At 38.5% G+C, this 22,020-nt stretch overlaps 1 protein-coding gene across 1 annotated transcript in view; it reads right to left on the bottom strand.

The window, feature by feature from the left end:
* The window catches only part of AGMO (alkylglycerol monooxygenase), a 392,936-nt gene that overhangs the window by 252,846 nt on the left and 118,070 nt on the right, over positions 1-22,020 (bottom strand). The window contains exon 4 of the mRNA XM_055589894.1: positions 5,595-5,698. Within this exon, the coding sequence (XP_055445869.1) occupies positions 5,595-5,698 (104 nt within the window). The remainder of the gene's footprint in view (positions 1-5,594; positions 5,699-22,020) is intronic.

Below are 22,020 nucleotides of genomic sequence, written 5' to 3' on the forward strand. Positions count from 1 at the left end.
AATATTGTATGATACAGTGGGCTCCCCTGAGATTCATTCTGAGGCTATAAAAAATGGATTATTTAAATATATGTATTATGTTTAAATATAATATATTTAAATAGATGGTTTAAATATAAATCTCCCAGGTTTCTTCTACTTCTGAAATCTATGATGCTCAGATAAAAATTTTCCTCTGACAATTGCTCAGGTAATTAACTCACTAACAACATGTTTCCCTGGAGCAACTTCCAACACAGCTACATCATTTCTTGGAGACTTCCTCCTCCAAAATGCAAATACTGGAGGTTTGAGCTATCATTATGTAAAGAGTAATATATACATTAGGAGAGAATAAGTATCTTTGAAGTTAGTATTTTAATCAGTCATATATTCAGCCTATTTTGTACAGGTTAATAGAAGTTTGCATTAATGCAGCTATTCCCTAAGAAAGGAGGGTGGACACTATTTCCCTCCCTAGTCAAAGGCCTGTCCTTCCCTCCATTCACTGAAGCCCTGAACAACTCTTGAGCTATATACAGCTGTGTAAGAGAGAGTATTTTCTTCTACATTTAACCATCTAGAGTTCCAGAACAAGTTATAGAAGATACGAGAGGGGAATTGCCTATTTATCTTTTTCATCTATATTGCTTAGAGCTGTGTTATAGATGGAATCATTTCTCTATAAAGTCCATGTGTTGAAATTCTATTCCCTAAATACCTCAGAATGTGACCTTATTTGGAAATAGGATCACTGCAGATGTGATTAGTTAAGAGGTCCTCATAATGGAGTAGGGTGAGCTCCTAATTGAGTATGACTAGTATCTTTATTAAAAAAAGAGAAATTTGAACCCAGATGCAGGGAGACTCCCATGTGAAATCGGACCCCCATGATTTCCCCAAGATTGGGGAACCTAGGAGAAAGGACTGGAACAGCCTCTCCCCTAGGAGCTGACCCTGCAAACACTGGTTTCAAACTTCTGGCCTCCAGAATGGTGGGACAGTAGAATTCTGCTGTTCTAAATCACCCAGTTTGTGGTACTTGGTTACAACAGGCTTAAGAAATTATAGGCTATAACATAGGTGCACTGCTGTGGGGAGGAGGGGGTTGATTTCTTTCAATATCCATTTCAGGACACGTATTAGTACCATCATTGGCTTATCCATTTGTATGGCCTATGCATCTGTCTAGGTCAGAACACATGCCAGTATATCTTTCTACAGACTATGTGAGGCATGTGATTACAAATACGAGGCTTTGTCACTTACTAGCTGTGTAATTAACCTCATTGATCTAAAGGTCTTGATAATAGTAATACTTAATCTAGTACAGCATGGGGCTTATTTGTGAGGATCAAAGGAGATGACAAAAGTGAAAGGTGATACACAGGCACACAGAGAGGATTCAGCGTAGAGGTCAAGATCGTTGTAGCCAGGGTGAATGAGTTCAAATTCTACTCCACCCTTTACTAGTTTTGAGACTGAATTGTGGAGTCAGCTATAATTTTGAAATGAGAGCTATAATAGTATCTGTGCCAGAAAGATCAAACAAACTAATATATAAAGAGGTCTTTGAAGATTGCCTGGCACATCGAAAATATTCAATAAATGGTGTCTTTCGTACAAGCTATTGAGAACCATACAAATATTAGATCATTATAATTTATAGTTAGTAAAAGCTATTGATGAATACCCTTGTACATTGATAGTTTTGACATTCCAGCTCAAGGTGCATTTGTAGCAGTATTTTAGACAGCTATTAATGCAAGAGTTAAAGAGTAAATCACAGATGTCTGATAGCTGGTAGAACAGGTTTGTCCAGTGTCTCAAAACCTTAGAACTAGAGGCAAATTCTGATATTCATTAGTCTTGTCATTTCCTTGTTTCAAAATATTTTGGAGTCAAATTTTCTGTTGAGCATTATACTAACTGCTCTAATATGTAAATAAAAAGCAGAAGATTTACTTGGATTTTACTTCAGCATGCAATTGGGAATTGATTTTTTTAACAACTGTTTTTTAAAGTTTCTAATGAAATCTTTGCATATATTTGAATTGAGATACACTGTCAGTATATCATGCTCCTTGTCCTTGTTGTTGTTCAGTTGCTAGATCATGTAAGACTCCCTGTGACCCTGTGGACTGCAGCACACCAGGCTTCCCTATCCATCACCAACTCCTGGAGCTTGCTCAAACTCATGTCCATTGACTTGGTGATTCCATCCAACCATCTCATCCTCTGTTGCCCTCTTCTTCTCCTGCTCTAAATCTTTCCCAGCATCAGGGTCTTTTCCAATGAGCTGGCTATTTACATCAGGTGGCCAAAATATTGGAGTTTCAGCTTCAGCATCAGTCCTTCCGATATTGATTTCCTTTAGGATTAACTAGACTTCCCTGGTGACTCAGAGAGTAAAGCGTCTTCCTACAATGCGGGAGACCGGGGTTCAATCCCTGGGTTGGGAAGATCTCCTGGAGAAGGAAATGGCAACCCACTCCAGTATTCTTGCTTGGAAAATCCCATGGATGGAGGAGCCTGGTAGGCTACAGTGCATGGGGTCGCAAAGAGTCTGACACGACTGAGCGACTTCATTTTATGATTAACTGGTTTGATCTTCTTGCAATCTAAGGGACTCTCAAGAGTCTTCTCCAGCATCACAATTCAAAAGAGTCAGTTCTATGGTGCTCAGTCTTCTTTATGATCCAACTCTCACATCCATACATGCTGGAAAAACCATAGCTTTGACTATATGGACCTTTGTTGGTAAAGTGATGTCTCTCTTTTTAATAGGCTGGCTAGGTTTGTCATAGCTTCCCTTACAAGGAGCAAGCATCTTTCAATTTCATGGCTTCAGTCATTGTCCACAGTGATTTTGGAGCCCAAGAAATGAAAATCTCTCATTACTTCCACTTTTGTTCCATCTATTTCTCATGAAGTGATGGGACAAGATGCTATGATCTTAGTTTTTTGAATGTTGAGTTTTAGGCCAGCTTTTTCACTCTTGTCTTTTATTCTCATCAAGAGGCTCTTTAGTTCCTTTTCATTTTCTGCTATTAGAGTGGTATCATCTGTGTATATGAGGTTGTTGATATTTCTCCCAGCAATCTTGATTCCAGCTTGTAATTCATCCAGCCCTGCCTTTTGCCAGATGTACTCTGCATACAGTTAAATAAACAGGAAGACAATACACAACCTTGTCATATTCCTTTCCAAAGTTTAAACCAGTCGGGTGTTTCATGCAAGAGTCTAACTGTTTCTTTTTGACCTGCATGCAGGTTTCTCAGGAGACAGGGAGAGTGGTCTGGTATTTCCTTCTCCTTAAGAATTTCCCACTAATTGTTGTGATCCACTAAGTCAAAGGCTTTCATGTAATCAGTGAAGGAAAAGCAGATGTTTTTCTGGAATTCCCTTGCTTTCTCTATGATTCAGTGAATGTTGGCAATTTGATCTCTGGCTCCTCTGCCTTTTCTAAATTGAGCTTGAACATCTGGATGTTTTTGGTTCACATACGGCTGAAAGCCTAGCTTGAAGAATTTTGAGCATAACTTGACTAGCATGTGAAATGAGCACAACTGCACCATAGTTTGAACATTCTTTGGCATTGCCCTTCTTTGGGATGGGAATAAAAACTGACCTATTCCAATCCTGTGGTCACTGCTGAGTTTTCGAAATTTGCAGGCATATTGGCATATTGAGTGCAGCACTCTAACAACATCATCCTTGAGGACTTGAAATAGCTCTGCTGGAATTCCATCACCTCCACTAACTTTATTCATAATGATGCTTTCTAAAGTCCACTTGACTTCACACTCCAGGGTATCTGGCTCTAGATAAGTGACCACACCATCATGGTTATCCTGGTCATTAAGACCTTTTTGGTATAGTTCTTCTATGTATTCTTGCCACCTGTTCTTAATCTCTTCTGCTTCTGTTAGTTCCTTACCATTTCTGTCCCTTATTATGCCCATCCTTGCATGAAATGTACCCTTGATATCTCCATTTTTCTTGTAGAAATCTCTAGTCTTTCCCATTCTATTGTTTTCCTCTATTTCTTTGCATTGTTCATTTAAAAAGGCCTTCGTGTCTCCCCTTGCTGTTCTCTGTAACTCTGAATTCTGTTGGATATATCTCTCCTTTTCCCCCTTACGTTTTGCTTCTCTTCTTTTTTCAGCTATATGTAAAGCCTCCTCAAACAACCACTTTGTTTTCTTGCATTTCTTTTTCTCTGGCATGGTTTTGGTCACTGACTCATGTACAACATCATGAACCTCTTCCATAGTTTTTCAGGCATTCTGTCTACCAGATCTAAACCCTTGAATCTACTCATCACCTCCACTGTATAATCAAGAGGGATTTGATTTAGGTCATACCTGAATAGTCTAGTGGTTTTCCCCACTTTCTTCAATTTAATTCTGAATTTTGCAATAAGGAGCTCATGATCTGAGCCATAGACAGCTCCAAGTCTTGTTTTTGCTGACTGTATAGAGCTTCTCCAGCTTCAGCTGCAAAGAATATAATCAGTTTGATATCAGTATTGGCCATCTGATGAGGTCCATGTATAGAGTTGTCTCTTTTGTTGTTGGACAAGGGTGTTTGCTATGACCAGTGGGTTCTCTTGGCAAAACTCTGTTAGCATTTTCCCTGCTTCATTTTGTACTCCAAGGCCAAACTTGCCTGTTACTCCAAGTATCCTGACTTCCTACTTTTCCATTCCAATCCCCTATAATGAAAAGGACATCTTTTTTGGTGTTAGATCTAGAAGGTCTTATAGGTCTTCATAGAACTAGTCAACTTCAGCTTTTTCACCATCAGTGGTTGGGGCATAGATAGATTATTGTGTTGTTGAATGGTTTGCATTGGAAATGAACCAAGATCATTCTGTTGTTTTCAAGATTGCACCCAAGTACTGCATTTTGGACTCTTTTGTCTACTATTAGGGCTACTCTATTTCTTCTAAGGGATTCTTGCCCACATTAGTATATATAATGGTTATTTGAATTAAATTTGCCCATTCCCATTCATTTTAGTTCAGTGATTCCTAAGATGACAATGTTCACTCTTTTCATCTCCTTCTTGACCACTACCAATTTACCTTGATTCATGGACCTAACATTCCAGGTTCCTATGCAATACTGTTCTTTACAGTATCGGATTTTACTTTCACCACCAGACACATCCACAACTGAGTATTGTTTCCACTTTGGCCCAGTTGCTTCATTCTTTCTGGAGCTACTAGTACTCTATTACTAATTGTTACTAATTAGTACTATTGCGTCGGACACGACTGAAGTGACGCAGCAGCAACAGCAATATACTGTTGCTATTAGCTTCTTTGCTGTCAGTAAATAAGGATCAGCCAGACACTTTCTCACCTTTCCGAACACCTCAGAGTGAGTTTTGGGCTGTCAAAAAAAAAAGAGTACCTTTGGACAATACCACTTGCTTCTTATGTGTCTGGCTTCACAGAGGAGAAAGAAACACTTCAGTCTCTGGCCTTATAGAGGAGAAAGAAGTGTTTTAGCAAAACACCTTCCATTCATTTACTCAGAATAAGAAATAGGAACAGCTGTGACTGAATGAAATTATATTATCACATGAATTCAGTTTTGTAAACTTACCCAGGAAGTGTAAATTTGGAGGACGGATTGTCTCAGTGCTGTGGATAAGTTATAGCCTTCAGAACTGTGGTGTGTTTGGTGACCAGCCCACATAATGTTAACCTCTGCAAAACACATAATTTGAAATGAGCCATGAGAATAAGAACAAAGCAATTTCCATTTTCAGTTGTGTGTGCTGCTCTATTGAATGAGAAAGAAAAGTCTGGACTATCTCTGGAAAAGCAGGCCAATATAATTCAAATGAGCTGCCTTGAATCATTTTTGGAAGCAGAGAGGAAATGAATTATAAACAAAACTGAAACATAGCCAATAAATATGTATAGTGTATATGATATAATTAAATGCCTCCAGCAAACTGAAATGACTTCCAAAATTTACACTTTGCTAACATATTACAATATAACAGATCATAAAATCTAACTTGTAATGTTCGAACAAAACAGTTAATGCACTGCGATAATTTTTCAGCATGTGTTAACATATTTCTAATTAAAGAAGAATACTCTGATGGGAGAAATGGTGTGTAAACTTAAAAATGAAATATTATACCATTTTCTTCTCTAATGGCTTTTTAATAAATGTCAAAATCTGTCTATTGGAGTAAGAGACAATGGAGAATAATATTTGGCCATAAGATTTAATGTTTCAGTTTCATTTATAGATATATATATTAGTAACTAATAGTTACATATATTTCTTCCCATATCTCACCAAACACTAACATTTCTAAAACTGTCCCACATAACTGCTGTTTATCCTCAAAAAAAAAAAAAGTAAACTGTTAATTTTCATTAAGCATTATTCAAATTGCCCTCATACTGTCTTGAAATTCATATGAACCCAAAAGATAGTTGTCTGTTTTTTCTGCAGCAACATGCCTCTCTAATGACCATCTAAATGTATAGAATTTAAAAAACAAGCCCATATTTTTCATTCTGCCCTCATTATTTCATTTTCTACCAGAATTACATATATTCTATATTATTATAAGAAAGTATGTTCTTAGCTAAATAATTTAAATTTTGTCCTTTGCTACAAATATAGAAGATAGAATTAATCATATGATATGACAGTTATCCCTGCTGGTATATATTGAAAATTTATTTTTTTTTAATTTTATTTTATTTTTAAACTTTACATAACTGTATTAGTTATGCCAAATATCATAATGAGTCTGCCACAGGTATACATGTGTTCCCCATCCTGAACCCTCCTCCCTCCTCCCTCCCCATACCATCCCTCTGGGTCGTCCCAGTGCACTAGCCCCAAGTATCCAGTATCGTGCATCGAACCTGGACTGGCAACTTGTTTCATACATGATATTTTACATGTTTCAATGCCATTCTCCCAAATCTTCCCACCCTCTCCCTCTCCCACAGAGTCCATAAGACTGTTCTATACATCAGTGTCTCTTTTGCTGTCTTGTACACAGGGTTATTGTTACCATTTTTCTAAATTCCATATATATGCGTTAGTATACTGTATTGGTGTTTTTCTTTCTGGCTTACTTCACTCTGTATAATAGGCCCCAGTTTCATCCACCTCATTAGAACTGATTCAAATGTATTCTTTTTAATGGCTGAGTAATACTCCATTGTGTATATGTACCATAGCTTTCTTATCCATTCATCTGCTGATGGGCATCTAGGTTGCTTCCATGTCCTGGCTATTATAAACAGTGCTGCGATGAACATTGGGGTACACGTGTCTCTTTCCCTCAGTGTGTATGCCCAGCAGTGGGATTGCTGGATCATATTTAAAAAAAAAATAGGTTTGGATACATGGGAACTTAACAGTGAACCTAAGAGTGGCAAGTTATGACCAACCTAGATGGCATATTCAAAAGCAGAGACATTACTTTGCCAACAAAGGTCTGTCTAGTCAAGGCTATGGTTTTTCCTGTGGTCATGTATGGATGTGAGAGTTGGACTATAAAGAAAGCTGAGCGCCGAAGAATTGATGCTTTTGAACTGTGGTGTTGGAGAAGACTCTTGAGAGTCCTTTGGACTGCAAGGAGATCCAACCAGTCCATCCTGAAGAAAATCAGTCCTGGATATTCACTGGAAGGACTGATGCTGAAGCTGAAACTCCAATACTTTGGCCATCTGATGCGAAGAACTGACTCATTTGAAAAGACCCTGATGCTGGGAAAGATTGAGGGCAGGTAGAGAAGGGGGCGACAGAAGATGAGATGGTTGGATGGCATCACCAAGTCAATGGACATGGGTTTTGGTGGACTCCAGGAGTTGGTGATGGACAGGGAGGCCTGGCGTGCTTCAATTCATGGGGTTGCAAAGAGTCGGACACAACTGAGCTACTGAACTGAAGTGAAGAGTGGAAATACTGAGTTATTAGTCTTTGCAATTGCCACATAATCAGAGTTATAAAGAACCCATCGGCTAATGCAGGAGACATGGAGATGCATAATAATATGTATTGGGACTACCTTCTTATAACCTCTACAGACCTAGGGTAAGATCCCTAGGTCGGGAATATCCCCTGGGGTAGGGCATGGCAACCCACTCAAGTATTCTTGCCTGGAGAATCCCATGGACAGAGGAGCCTGGTGGGCTATGGTCCATAGGTTCACAAAGAGTTGGATAAGATTGAAGCAACTTAGCATGGACACACACACACACACATTAAAATACATGGCACATGACAGAATAATTTGTTAGAGTTTTAATGAAAAACATGGATATATGGAGAGATAGACATAAATATAGTCAATGCTGGTGGACTTTTCTTAGACAAGAAAAAGATTTCATTTAGCCAATGAAAGCTCTGTGAGCAATCTATATAAAGTGAAAGTGGCTCAGTTGTCTCTTTGTGACCCCATGGACTATACAGTCCATGGAATTCTCCAGGCCAGAATACTGGAGTGGGTAGCCTTTCCCTTCTCAGGGGATCTTCACAACCCAGGGATAGAACTGGGGTCTCCTGCATTGCAGGCAGATTTTTTTACCAACTGAGCTATCAGGGAAGCCACAATCTATATAGTTCAGTTCAGTTCAGTCGCTCAGTCGTGTCCGACTCTTTGAGACCCCATGAACCGCAGCATGCCAGGCCTCCCTGTATATCACCAACTCCCAGAATGTACTCAAACTCATGTCCACTGAGTCGGTGATGCCATCCAACCATCTCATCTTCTGTCGTCCCCTTCTCCTCCTGCCCTCAATCTTTCCCAGCATCAGGGTCTTTTCAAATGAGTCAGTTCTTCGCATCAGGTGGCCAAAGTATTGGAGTTTCAGCTTCAAATTCAGTCCTTCCAATGAATAATCAGGACTTATTTCATTTAGGATGGACTGGTTGGATCTCCTTGCAGTCCAAGGGACTCTCAGGAGTCTTCTCCAACACCCCAACACCACAGTTCAAAAGCATCAATTCTTCGGCGCTCAGCTTTCTTTATAGTCCAACTCTCACATCCATACATGACCACTGGAAAAACCATAGCCTTGACTAGACGGACCTTTGTTGACAAAGTAATGTCTATGCTTTTTAATATGCTGTCTACATTGGTCATAACTTTCATTCCAAGGAGTAAAGTGAAAGTGAAGTCACTCAGTCGTGTCCGACTCTTTGTAACCCCATGGACTGTAGTCTACCTATGGCTGCAATCACCATCTGCAGTGATTTTGGAGCCCCCCAGAAATAAAGTCAGCCACTATTTCCACTGTTTCCCCATCTATTTGCCATAAAGTTATGGGACCAGATGCTATGATCTTTGTTTTCTGAATCTTGAGCTTTAAGCCAACTTTTTCACTGTCCTCTTTCACTTTCAAGAGATTCTTTAGTTCTTCATTTTCTGCCATAAGGGTGGTATCATCTGCATATCTGAGGTTATTGATATTTCTCCCGGCAAATTTGATTCCAGGTTGTGCTTCTTCCAGCCCAGCATTTCTCCTGATGTACTCTGCATATAAGTTAAAGAAGCAGGGTGACAATATACAGCCTTGATGGACTCCTTTTCCTATTTGGAACCAGTCTGTTGTTCCATGTCCAGTTCTAACTGTTGCTTCCTGACCCGCATACAGGTTTCTCAAGAGGCAGGTCAGGTGGTCTGGTATTCCCATCTCTTTCAGGATTTTCTACATTTTATTGTAATCCACACAATCTATATAGGGAGTTATCAAACAAAATGTGCAAAAAGAGTTTTGGAAAACAAATGAAATATAAGAAAGATTTAATTCTGTGAGAATGAAATTATGAACAGGATTATGAATAGATAGGCTTATCAGAAGTCATTTCTATTTAAGTCATATATTTTCAAGTGAGGCAAGTATTTTCACAAGACATCAGTTTATATCTAATGTAGATTCTAATCGGTCCACAATTTTTTAATCATTCCTAGTCATGACCCTGGAGAAGGCAATGGCAACCCACTTCAGTACTTTGGCCTGGAAAATCCCATGGATGGAGGAGCCTGGGGTCGCGAAGAGTTGGACACGACTGAGCAACTTCACTTTCACTTTTCACTTTCATGCATTGGAGAAGGAAATGGCAACCCACTCCAGTGTTCTTGCCTGGAGAATCCCAGGGATGGGGGAGCCTGGTGGGCTGCCGTCTATGGGGTCGCACAGAGTCGGACACGACTGAAGCGACTTAGCAGCAGCAGCAGCAGCAGTAATGACCCTGTATTCCTACTCAAGTAATGAAGGAAACTATTCCTACACAAATAAGAAGTACTTCACCATAATGACCTCAAACTTCCCAGGCATTATCCCTAAAATAACCTAGAACCTAAATCTGCGGTTTATTGATTAACCTGTATAACTATGAATAAGAGAGTTACAAAGAATCCCATCACACTCAAAATCTTCAGATGTTGTATGGGATACTATTAAGAAATAATAAATCTAATGAACATACTAAATCTTTTAAAGCTTCTTGTTTTTTGCTATTAGTTTTATTTTTATTTATTTATTTTTTTAATTTTATTTTTAAACTTTACATAACTGTATTAGTTTTGCCAAATATCAAAATGAATCCGCCACAGGTATACATGTGTTCCCCATCCTGAACCCTCCTCCATCCTTCCTCCCCATTCCATCCCTCTGGGTCGTCCCAGTGCACCAGCCCCAAGCATCCAGTATCGTGCATTGAACCTGGACTGGCAACTCGTTTCATACATGATATTTTTATAGATTCAACATTTGAAGGCATCTAAACACCATTTTCTCTTTAGAACATACTCATTATTGAACATTTCAGAATGTATCACAAAGAAACTTCACTACGAATCAAAATTATTTCATTGGACCTTTCAGAATTTGTGTAAAAAATTCATCATAATATATCTATGCTTCAAGTTCATAAGTGGATGAGCTAAGTAGATGATTTGATTAGATGGCAATAATATATATTGAAACTACCTTCTTATAACCTCCACAGAAGCTAAATGGTAGAACAAAGAATCCACCAGGGTGGAGGTTAAAGACCTGTCTCTATAGTTGTTTTAAAAGCATTGACTTCCTATCAAAAACTGTGTGTAACACAAGCCTTCATTCAATGAAGTACAGCTGTATAAACAAGGTACAGTAACTGGATCCCACTGTCTTACCTCTGTTACTTTTCAGAATTGGGGAAAACAAGAAATACAGGAAGTAAATTATTTTCAAGGGTGGCTTTAAAAATACATTTTTAGAAAATTGTTCCAACAGTACTTTGGTAAATAAGATACATTTAACAGTACATTTACAAATAGGCTCATCTTCCCTAATATTTGAATTGATGAGTTGTCTGTTCTAAGGAAGAAAAACAAATGTTAAAGAGAAAAACTGATATGATCACAATAACCTTCTTCCAGTGAAAAATTCATATAAGTTGCCATCAATAATAATTTTCTTTTTCTATAAGAAAATTATTGATTGTAAAATTTATGGTATATTATTATGGCTTTTCAATGATATTAGAAATAATGTTATTAATACTTTCCATTGCCAAAATATAGATTTCTTTACATATATTTTATTTATACATTAACTATTCATTCAATTTGGCCAAAATTTAATGTAGTATATGTGTGTATGTATGTTATATTCTTGAGTTTGCTATCTGTTTCTTTTTTATTAAAGTTCAACTTACTTACAATGAAGTATATCCCTTTTGATATTTAGTTCTATGAGTTTTTATCAAACAAATACAACTGTGCAATCACTGTCAATATCAAGATATGGAATAGTCTTTATTATCCCAATAGACACGGAATAGTTATGATCACCCCAAAGTTCTCTCTTCCATTTTGTGTATGGCAGGCTAACTCTAACACGGCTCCCAGGTTCAGATGATGAGATTCCCAGGGAACTTGGGAGAGTTTAATGTGTTTTGGGTGTGAAATAAGAATCCATGGGATCCAGAGGGCTTCCTATGGGAGGCAGTCTCTAGGTGGTCCCCAGTGATTCTAGTCTACTGGTACTGAACCCCCTGTATAAACTCTTCCCTTGAATGTAGTTGGATTTGACTTCCTGCAAGTAAATGTAGGGCTTTCCTGGTGGCTCAGTGGTGAAGAATCTGCCTGCAATGCAGAAGACCCAGATTCAATCCCTAGATCAGGAAGATCCCCTGGAGAATGGAATGGCTACCCACTCCAGTATTCTCGCCTGGAAAATTCCATGGACAGAGGACCCTGGTGGGTTCATGGGGTCACAAAGAGTTGGACACAACTGAGAGATCCATAAGTGTCAGACACAACTGAGTGACTAATGCTTTTCTGCTAAATATACTTCTGGCAAAGGTGACAGGATATCATTTCTGATATCAGGTGATAAAAAGACTGAGGCTGACATGTTGGGTGCTTTCTCTTACATCGTCACATGCTCTGTCCGAGGAAAGTCGGCTGCCATGTTGCAAGCTGCCTTTTGGAGAAGCACATACGACAGGGAACTAGGGAAGGCCTCAGGCTAGCCAGCTAGCAAGAAACTAAGCTCCTTAACCCAAATTCCACGAGAAATTCAATCGTGCCAAAAACCATGTATGTGAGTTCGGAAGCAGATCTTCTCCAATTTGAGTCTTCAGATAACACTGCAGCCAGGAACTAGCTTACTGCTTAACTGCAACCTCATGAAAGACTGGGGACCAGAAGCACTCATCGAAGCTGCCTGCTGATTTCTGACCGACAGAAGTCTCAAGAGAAGCCATGGATATATTACAAAGCAAAGGACCATTAATACAGTGGTCAGTCCTCCCTGATCTTATACTCTGTCCCTAGCATCTTCTCATACGGTTTTTTTTGCTTGTTGTTGGTGTTTAGCTAAGTCGTGTTGAACTCTTTTGCAACCCTGTTGGCTGTAGCCTGCCAGGCTCCTCTGTCCGTGGGATTATCCAGGCGAGAATACTGGAGTGGGTTGCCATTACCTCCTCCAGGGGATCTTCCCCACCCAGGGACTGAACTTGTGACACCTGTATTGGCAGGACGATACTTTACCACTGAGCCACCAGGAAAGCCCTTCCTTCCCCTAGTTTTGCTTTTCTAAGGATGTCATATCAGTGAATTATTGTGTATTAGGCCTTTGAGTTTGCTTTCTTGCACTTAGCATAATGTATCACAGATTCCTCCATTTTGCTGTGTTTATCAGTAGTTTGTTCCCTTTTTTTGCTGAGTAGTATTCCATTTGTACCATCAGTTTTTGTTTTGTTTTGATCCACTTAGTAGTTGAACATTTCAAGTGTTTCTAGTATTTGGCAATTACAAATGAAGCATCTATAAATTCTCTAGAATTTTTTTTCAGGTGGACATAGTTTCATTTTTCTTTGGTACATACTCAAGAGTGAGATTACTGAACTGTATGGGATGTTTACATTAGGTTGCAAAAAAATTCAAATCATTTTCCAAAGTGACCATGCCTTTTTGTATTATCACTAGCAGTAAATGAGAGTTGAAGGCCCTCCACATTTTTAATGGTACTTGACACTATTAATTTTATTTTTATTTATATTTAATAACATTCTAATAAGTGTATATTGTTATCACATTGAAATTTTAATCTACACTGCTGCGGTGGCAAATGACAATAGTTACTTCTCCATGTGCATTTTTGCCATTGATATGTCTTTTTGGTCTATTCAATACTAGTGCCTTCAGTTTAATTGGCTTGCTTTTATATTATTGAGTTTTGAGATTTCTTTACATATACTGTACACAAACATTTTCTCCTTATGAAGTGTCTTATGAAGAACACTGTGTTTTAATTTTGATGAAACCCAATTTATATACTTGAGAGTTTTATTAAAAGATACTTATAGTATATGTAAGAACAGAGATTACTTTGAAGAAACTTACCAGAATGATGAGAAATTTGCAAACAAAGTAAACTTGTAATCTAGAGGCTAACAAATTCTATATGCATTACACATCTAAAGTATATCTAAATAAGTCTCCGATCTCATAATTGTCACCTATAAAGTGGACAGAAATAATTCTCTAGGTTAATCTGAGCCATAAACATAGGTCTACAAGGAATGTTCACAGCTATATGATAACAATTTAATCTTCAGGAGTGACAGGCCAGGAAGTCTTGGGGCACCCTGGGGGTGATGATGTTGCCTTCACTAATAATGTGAGAAACCTTCAAGTTATAAGGGAAAAAATGTTAGGCCTATTTGTAATATGTTAGTGATGTTTAGCACCAAGAAAGTCATGTTAGTAATATTTTATGGAACATTTAGCATATTGTGTAGCAGAACATGGAACATGAGAACTGAACTACAAGGAGCCTTATGAAGTTACTTAGTTCAATTCCTTATTTTATAACTAATAAAAATGAAATTGAAATGAAGAAGGGAAAAACTTACATTAGAGGAAAAGAAAGCTTTTTAAAATTTTCTCTCTCTCAACAGTGATTTATTTGGAGCATTCACCCCCATCTTGGATTTTTCTTTCTCCTTCAGAAATGGAGGTGAATGGGACCAAGTGTTCTGTGGGCCCCAGCACATATTTGGTGATGTTCAGGAAGTAAAGGACAATAGGAGCTCAAAACACATTATTGAATGATGGTGCTAAGCTTCTTGAATTAGCACAACTGCCTATAGCTTTTTACACAAAATCTAACACTATAAAACACTGAACTTATCAATTTTTGAATGATAACAATTATCACTTGGAATTTGAAATACTGAATATAAGTGAACCCTTCAAAATTTGTTCTATCTCTTCCCAACAGATAAACATGATAAGTGATTTCAAAAAATTAAGTTAACTAAGTAATCAAAATAATAGTAACAGACTCAAACTACCAAACTGAAGTCTAAATGGGAAATATAAGCAGATGCATAACAATAAATAGATCCTCATTTATTTTTCTATTCTTTACTCAATGAACTGATGGTGATGTCATCAATTTTACCATTACACTTTCATTCACTTCCTATAGCAGAAAATCAAATTGATGAGAAAACTGATGATTCAATGAATGGAGATTGATACTCAGTTCAGTTGCTCAGTAGTGTCTGACTTTTTGCAATCCCATGGACTGCAGCATGCAAGCTTCCCTGTTCACAACCAACTCTTAGAGCATGCTCAAATTCATGTCCATCGAGTCAGTGATACCATCCAACCATCTCATTCTCTGTCGTCCTCTTCTCCTCCTGCCCTCAATCTTGCCCAGCATCAGGGTCTTTTCCAATGAGTCAGTTCTTTGCATTAGGTGGCCAAAGTATTGGAGTTTCAGCTTCAGCATCAGTCCTTCCAATGAATATTTAGGACTGATTTCCTTTAGGATGGACTAGTTGGATCTCCCTGCACTCCAAGAGACTCTCAAGAATCTTCTCCAATAGCATAGTTCAAAAGCATCAATTTTTGGTCCTCAAGCTTTCTTGGTAGTCCAACTCTCACATCCATACATGACTACTAGAAAAATCCCAGCTTTAACTAGATGGACCTTTGTCAGCAAAGTAATGTCTCTGCTTTTTAATATGCTATCTAGGTTGGTCATAACTTTCCTTCCAAGAAGCAAGCATCTTTTAATTTCATGGCTGCATTCACCATCTGCAGTGATTTTGGAGTCCAAGAAAATAAAGTCTGTAGTTGTTTCCATTGTTTCCCCATCTATTTGCCATGAAGTGATTGGGACCAGATGCCATGATCTTCGTTTTCTGAATGTTGAGTTTTAAGCTGACTTTTCCTCTTTCACTTTCATCAAGAAGCTCTTTAGTTCTTCTTCGCTTTCTGCCATAAAGATGGTGTCATCTGTGTATCTGAGGTTATTGATATTTCTCCCAGAAACCTTGATTCCAGCTTGTGCTTCATCCAGCCCAGCATTTCACTGATATATTCTGCATATAAGTTAAATAAGCAGGGTGACAATATACAGCCTTGTCGTACTCCTTTTCCAATTTGGAACCAGTCTGCTGTTTCACGTGCAGTTCTAACTTTTGTTTCCTGACATGCGTAGAGATTTCTCAGGAGGCAGGTAACGTGGTCTGGTATTCCTATCTCTTTAAGAATTTTCCAGTTTTTCTTTGTGATCCACATAGACAAAGGCTTTGGAAAGCCAATAAAGAAGAAGTAGATGTTTTTGTGGAAACTCTCTTGCTTTTTTGATGATCCAACAGATATTGGCAATTTGATCTCTGGTTCCTCTGCCTTTTCTAAAACCAGTTGGAACATCTGGAAGTTCATGCTTCACATAGTCCTGAAGCCTGGCTAGGAGAATTTTGAGTATTTTTTTGCTAGCGTATGAAATGAGTGCAAATGTGTGGTAGTTTGAACATTCTTTGGCATTGCCTTTCTTAGGGATTAGAATGAAAACTGACCTTTTCCAGTCCTGTAGCCACTGCTGTGTTTTCCAAATTTGCTGACATATTGAGTGAAGCACTTTCACATCATCATCTTTTAGGATTTGAAGTAGCTCAACTGGAATTCCATCACCTCCACTAGCTTTGTTCGTAGTGATGCTTCCTAGGGCCCACTTGACTTCACATTCCAGGATGTCTGGCTCTAGGTGAGTGATCACATCCTTATGTTTATTTGGGTCATGAAGATCTTTTTTGTATAGTGCTTATGAGGAAATGGCAACCCACTCCAGTATTCTTGCCTGGGAAATCCCATGGAAAGAGGAAGCTGGTGGGCTACAGTCCATGGGGTCACAAAGAGTCGGACATGACTGAGCGACTTCACTTTCACTTCACTTTCACTTTATGTGTATTCTTGCCACCTCTTCTTAATATTGTCTTCTTCTGTTAGGTCCATAACTTTTCTGTTCTTTATCATGCCCATCTTTGCATGAAATGTTCCCTTGGTATCACTAATTTTCTTTAAGAGATCTCGTCTTTCCCATTCTATTGTTTTCCTCTATTTCTTTGCATTGATCACTGAGGAAGGCTTTGTTATCTCTCCTTGCTGTGCTTTGGAACTTTGCATTCAAATGGGTATATCTTTCCTATTCTCTTTTGCCTTTCACTTCTCTTCTTTTCTCAGTGATTTGTAAAGCCTCCTCAGACAACCATTTTGCCTTTTTTCATTTCTTTTTCTTGGGGATGGTCTTGATCACAGACTACTGTACAACGTCACAAACCTCCATCCATAGTTCTTCAGGCACTCTGTCTATAAGATCTGATCCCTTGAGTCTATTTGTCACTTCTACTGTATAATCGTAAAGGATTTGATTTAGGTCATACCTGAATGGTCTAGTGGTTTTCCCCACTTTCTTCAATTTAAGTCTGAACTTGGCAAGAAGGAGTTCATGATCTGAGCCACAGTCAGCTCCTGGTCTTCTTTTTGCTGACTGTATAGAGCTTCTCCATCTTTGGCTGCAAATAATATAATCAATCTGATTTTGGTATTGACCATCTGGTGATGTCCATGTGTAGAGTCTTCTCTTGTGTTGTTGGAAGAGGGTGTTTGGTATGACCGGTGTGTTCCCTTGGCAAAACTCTGCTTGCCTTTGGCCTGCTTCATTTTGTACTCCAAGGCCAAATTTGCCTATTATCCAGGTATCTCTTAACTTTCTACTTTTGCATTCCAGTCCCCTATAATGAAAATGACATCTTTTTTAGGTGTTAGTTCTAGAAGGTCTTGTAGGTCTTTAGAGAATTGTTCAACTTCAGCTTCTTCAGCATTACTGGTTGGGGCTTAGACTTGGAATACTGTGTTGTTGAATGGTTTGCCTTGGAAACAGAGATTATTCTGTCCTTTTTGAGACTATACCTAAGAACTATATTTCAGACTCTTTCATTGATTATTAGGGCTACTCCATTTCTTCTAAGGAATTCTTGCCCACAGTAGTAGATATAATGGTCATCTGAGTTAAATTCACCCATTCCAGTCCATCTTAGTTCACTGATTCCTAAAACATCAATCTTCATTCTTGCCATCTCCTGTCATGCACACACTTCCTCAGCATAAAAACTGAGAGCACTTTGAAAACAACACAGCTTTCCTGTAAACTGGGAGAGAAGTTTGAAGAGACCACAGCTGATGGCAGAAAGACTCAAACTGTCTGCAACTTTACAGATAGCACATTGGTTCAACATCAGGAATGAGATGGAAAGGAAAGCACAATAACAAGAAAACTCAAAGATGGGAAATTAGTGGTGGTATGCATCATGAACAATGTTACCTGTACTCAGGTCTATGAAAAAGTAGAGTAAAAATTCCATCATCATTTTGCACAGAAATTAGTTGTAAGGATGAACAAGTAATGAGAAAATCTCCATACTGCTGTTTTTTTTCATTATTGTGTTCAATTATCTTTATCAAAAACAATTAAACTATTTCAAAATGTTGGTGTAATTAGGGTCATCTCTTTGGTTAGCAAATAAATCTGTTTGTGCTTTAAAAAAAAGCTTCTGTAAGTTTCATCATTCTCCATGTACATCCCTCTGCTCCTAGTCATTTTGTGTGCTGAGATTTGCCAAGTCTAAATATTAACCTAGATTTCTCTTCTTTCTGTTGATATTACCTCAGCTCTAGGCCATGGGCCAAGTGATCTGCTAGAAGATCCTGATTCCATCTCTGGTGATACATGGAAGGAGCTCTTCCCCACTCACAGGAAAAAGTATTATTGTACTAAAGTACTACGTGGCCTGAAAACGGGTATCTCTAGGAATATAATAGATGAGCAAAGAGAGATTTTTTGGTTAAGGGAGATTCCCATACCTTTCAACTGTTGAAAATTAGCTGTGTTTATAGAAAAGCAAGGGCTCCCCTTGTGGCTCAGCTGCTTAAGAAACCGCCTGCCATGTGGGAGACCAGGGTTTGATCCCTGGGTCGGGAAGATCCCCTGGAGGAGGGCATGACAACTCACTCCAGTATTCTTGCCTGGAGAAGCCCATGGACAGAGGAGCCTGGTGGGCTACAGTTCATGGGGTTGCAAGAGTTGGACACAACTGAGCAACTAACACACACACATACACACACACATACAGAAAACCTATCCCCTCTCTCCAAAAGTTGGCAGAATTAGATAAAAATCCTTTGAAATCAAAGTTATCAGTATTACATTTTAAAAGAATTATGAAGCTGACAGTTATTATATCTCACAAAGGCCACTTATCTATTGAATGAAACCAAATTCTAGTGCATGTGGGTGCGGATTAGCAGCAGCAACAGTAGCATCATGGCTTTAGGTTTGGGGACTGTTAGTCATTTCATCATGGGACTTACCATATATCCAGATCAAAAAGGAATCCATATGGTCTGCATAGAATAAAAATCAAGAAATCGTCCAGAGGATTTAATGACATCCATTTGGCACTCATAATGACCTAAACTAGCACAATCCAAAGACAGAAACCATGGGAGAAGAACTGTCTTTATGTCAATAGATTTAGCTACGATTGGCAAGCACTCCTACAACACTCCTTCTGTGCGGTGTGCTCGCCTGTGGTGAGACACAATGAACTTCTGCTGTATTATGTTTGGAATAATGACTGCTATAATTTATCTCCACAAGCCACAGACTCCAAGAACACATTAGCCTCCAAAGTTTGAAAGGAGAGCAATGTTAAGGAAATGAACGGGAAAGCAAAACAACCAGGGATTGTCAGGACAAGACAGGAAAGCAGGAAAAAAAAGGCATTAAAACCACAGTTAGAAAGTGGCTGCAATGTGTCTTTATTCTCCCTCTTATGAGTGGATGGAGATTATCCTTGTCAATGGCATCAAAAACCTACTGGGATCTCTTTGCCAATAATAAGGGCTTTCTATTGGTCTTACCGTTTGCCTTTGTGTTCTGAAACTAATTTTTACTGTTTCATTGCAAATGAGTAAGAAGCCTGTAAGATTACTAAATCTGCAAGAAATGTGATGGTGTCCACGGAAGGTGCCAGAGTGAATCAGGATTGGATGTCCCAGTTGGAACAGGTCAGCGCATCCTTTGGTTTCATCTTGACATAGATTAGCATGGTCACTGGTCTTTGAGAAACCAATCTGCATCTGATAGATTTTTGTTCTACATGTTTGGGAACTGTTGTTCCTCACTATGTTATTATTGCTTGTTGACACCTCATAGAACTGAATGTTCTTTGTTACTGTTGAGTTACTTTGCCCTTTCATCTGTTACCTGCAAAGTAAATGTATGTCTGAAATCTGAATATATATCTGATTTTAAAAGGAGGCTATCAATGACTATAAGTCTCACTACTACCGGAGGAAGAGGTCTCATGGAATATTCTTTGACCATTGAAAGATGGAAGTGGTTATGCAGGAACATAGCTTCCATTACTCTAATAGAAGTAACCTCATATTCTACGCTCTAAGTCTCTAAGCATGACTCCATTGCTATATGACCTCCAAACCCAAATGTTATTTGTTAAATGAATTCATCATTTTCTGCCCATGCTTCCTTTTTCTGTTTCTGATCTTGTAATATGACAATTATGCCTTTGATCACTTCCTTTTAAGATTTCACAACTGGCTTCAATCAATCCACCGAGTTACCTGATGCTTTCCTTTCCTATCCATACCTGGTGTGCTAGGTGAAGGCCTCACTGCCTCGGGACAGTCAGTCAGTATCCACTGTGCACTATCTATGCGTAAGAGACTGCCCTTCTATCACTCACAGTCTAGTGAAGGTTAGCAAACTGACATCACACGCCAAAGTCCAGCCCACCAACGTTCCATACAGCCAACAAGCTAAAACAGCGTTCACATTTTTAAATGACTGAAGTAGAATCAGAAGAGTAACAGTTTGTGACACATAAATAGTATAAACTCTTACTCTTCTGATTCATTACACTGATACCAAAACCTGACAAGGACACCACAAGAAAAGAAAATTACAGGTCAATATCCCTGAAAATGGGGCTTCCCAGGTGGCTCAGTGGTAAAGAATCCACCTGCCAATGCAGAAGATGCAAGAGACGCAGGTTCAATTCTTGGGATGGGAAGATCCCCTGAAGCAGGAAATGGCAACCTGCTCCCATATTCTTGCCTGGAAAATTCCACGGACAGAGGAGCCTAGAGGCCTGCAGTCCATAGGGTCGCAGAGTTGGACATGAGTGAGCTACTGAACAACAGCAACAACACCATGATTGAGTGGGAGTTACTCCATGGATACAGGGATGGTTCAACATCTGCAAATCAGTCAATATGATATACCACATTAACAAAACAAAAGATGAAAACATATGATCATCTCAATGCATACAAAAACATTTTTTACAAAATTCAATTAATTATATTTTAAAAGGACTAGATGAAAATAAAATGAGTGTGTTAAAACATGAAAAAAAAAAAGAAGAGTAACAGTTTGTGACACATGAATAGTATATTAAAAAAAAGAAATATGTATCTTCATTTTTTTTTCTCACGTACCCTCCATTTTCTGGGCATCTTGAACACCCTGAACACTTTCCTGGTCACCTGTATCTGTGTGACCTGTCAAAATATTCTCCATCTTTCAAAGAATGTCATTTTCTCTAAGCAATCATACTTGGTAGCTGGGAGAACCAGCTACAATTATTACACAATCCTTATTACTCCTAGGCCTCTAATACCACAAATACTAGGTTATTTTCCTCCCCTATTTTATGAATTTCTTTAAAAAGAATATTGATTTATTTGGCCATGCTGGGTCTAGTTGTGGCGTGTGGGATCTTTAGTGAGGCATGTGAACTCTTAGTTGTGGTGTGTGGGATCCAGTTCCCTGACCAGGGATCAAACCTGGGTCCCCTGAATTAGAAGCTCATGTCGTAGCCACTGGACTATGAGGGAAGTCCCATAAGCTTCTTAATTAGAGAAAATTTATCTATTTTGTACTTTTTACAACACCTACTATTAACTTTGCATAGTAGATCACTAATATATTGTCTTGATTAAACTTATGCTTACCAAATAAAACTGTTTCATTTGAATAATCAATTGTCCAAATAAATAACTATTGATTTTATCTGTGAAATACACGTATTGCCACTAGTGAAATTAATGCTTTTATAATTTTTCTTTTTCCTTCATACTGGTTTCATCTCCCTAATTTCAGTCATATCTAAA

The sequence above is a fragment of the Bubalus kerabau genome, chromosome 8, assembly GCF_029407905.1.
Source record: "Bubalus kerabau isolate K-KA32 ecotype Philippines breed swamp buffalo chromosome 8, PCC_UOA_SB_1v2, whole genome shotgun sequence".
In the NCBI taxonomy this organism is placed as follows: Eukaryota; Metazoa; Chordata; class Mammalia; order Artiodactyla; family Bovidae; genus Bubalus; species Bubalus kerabau.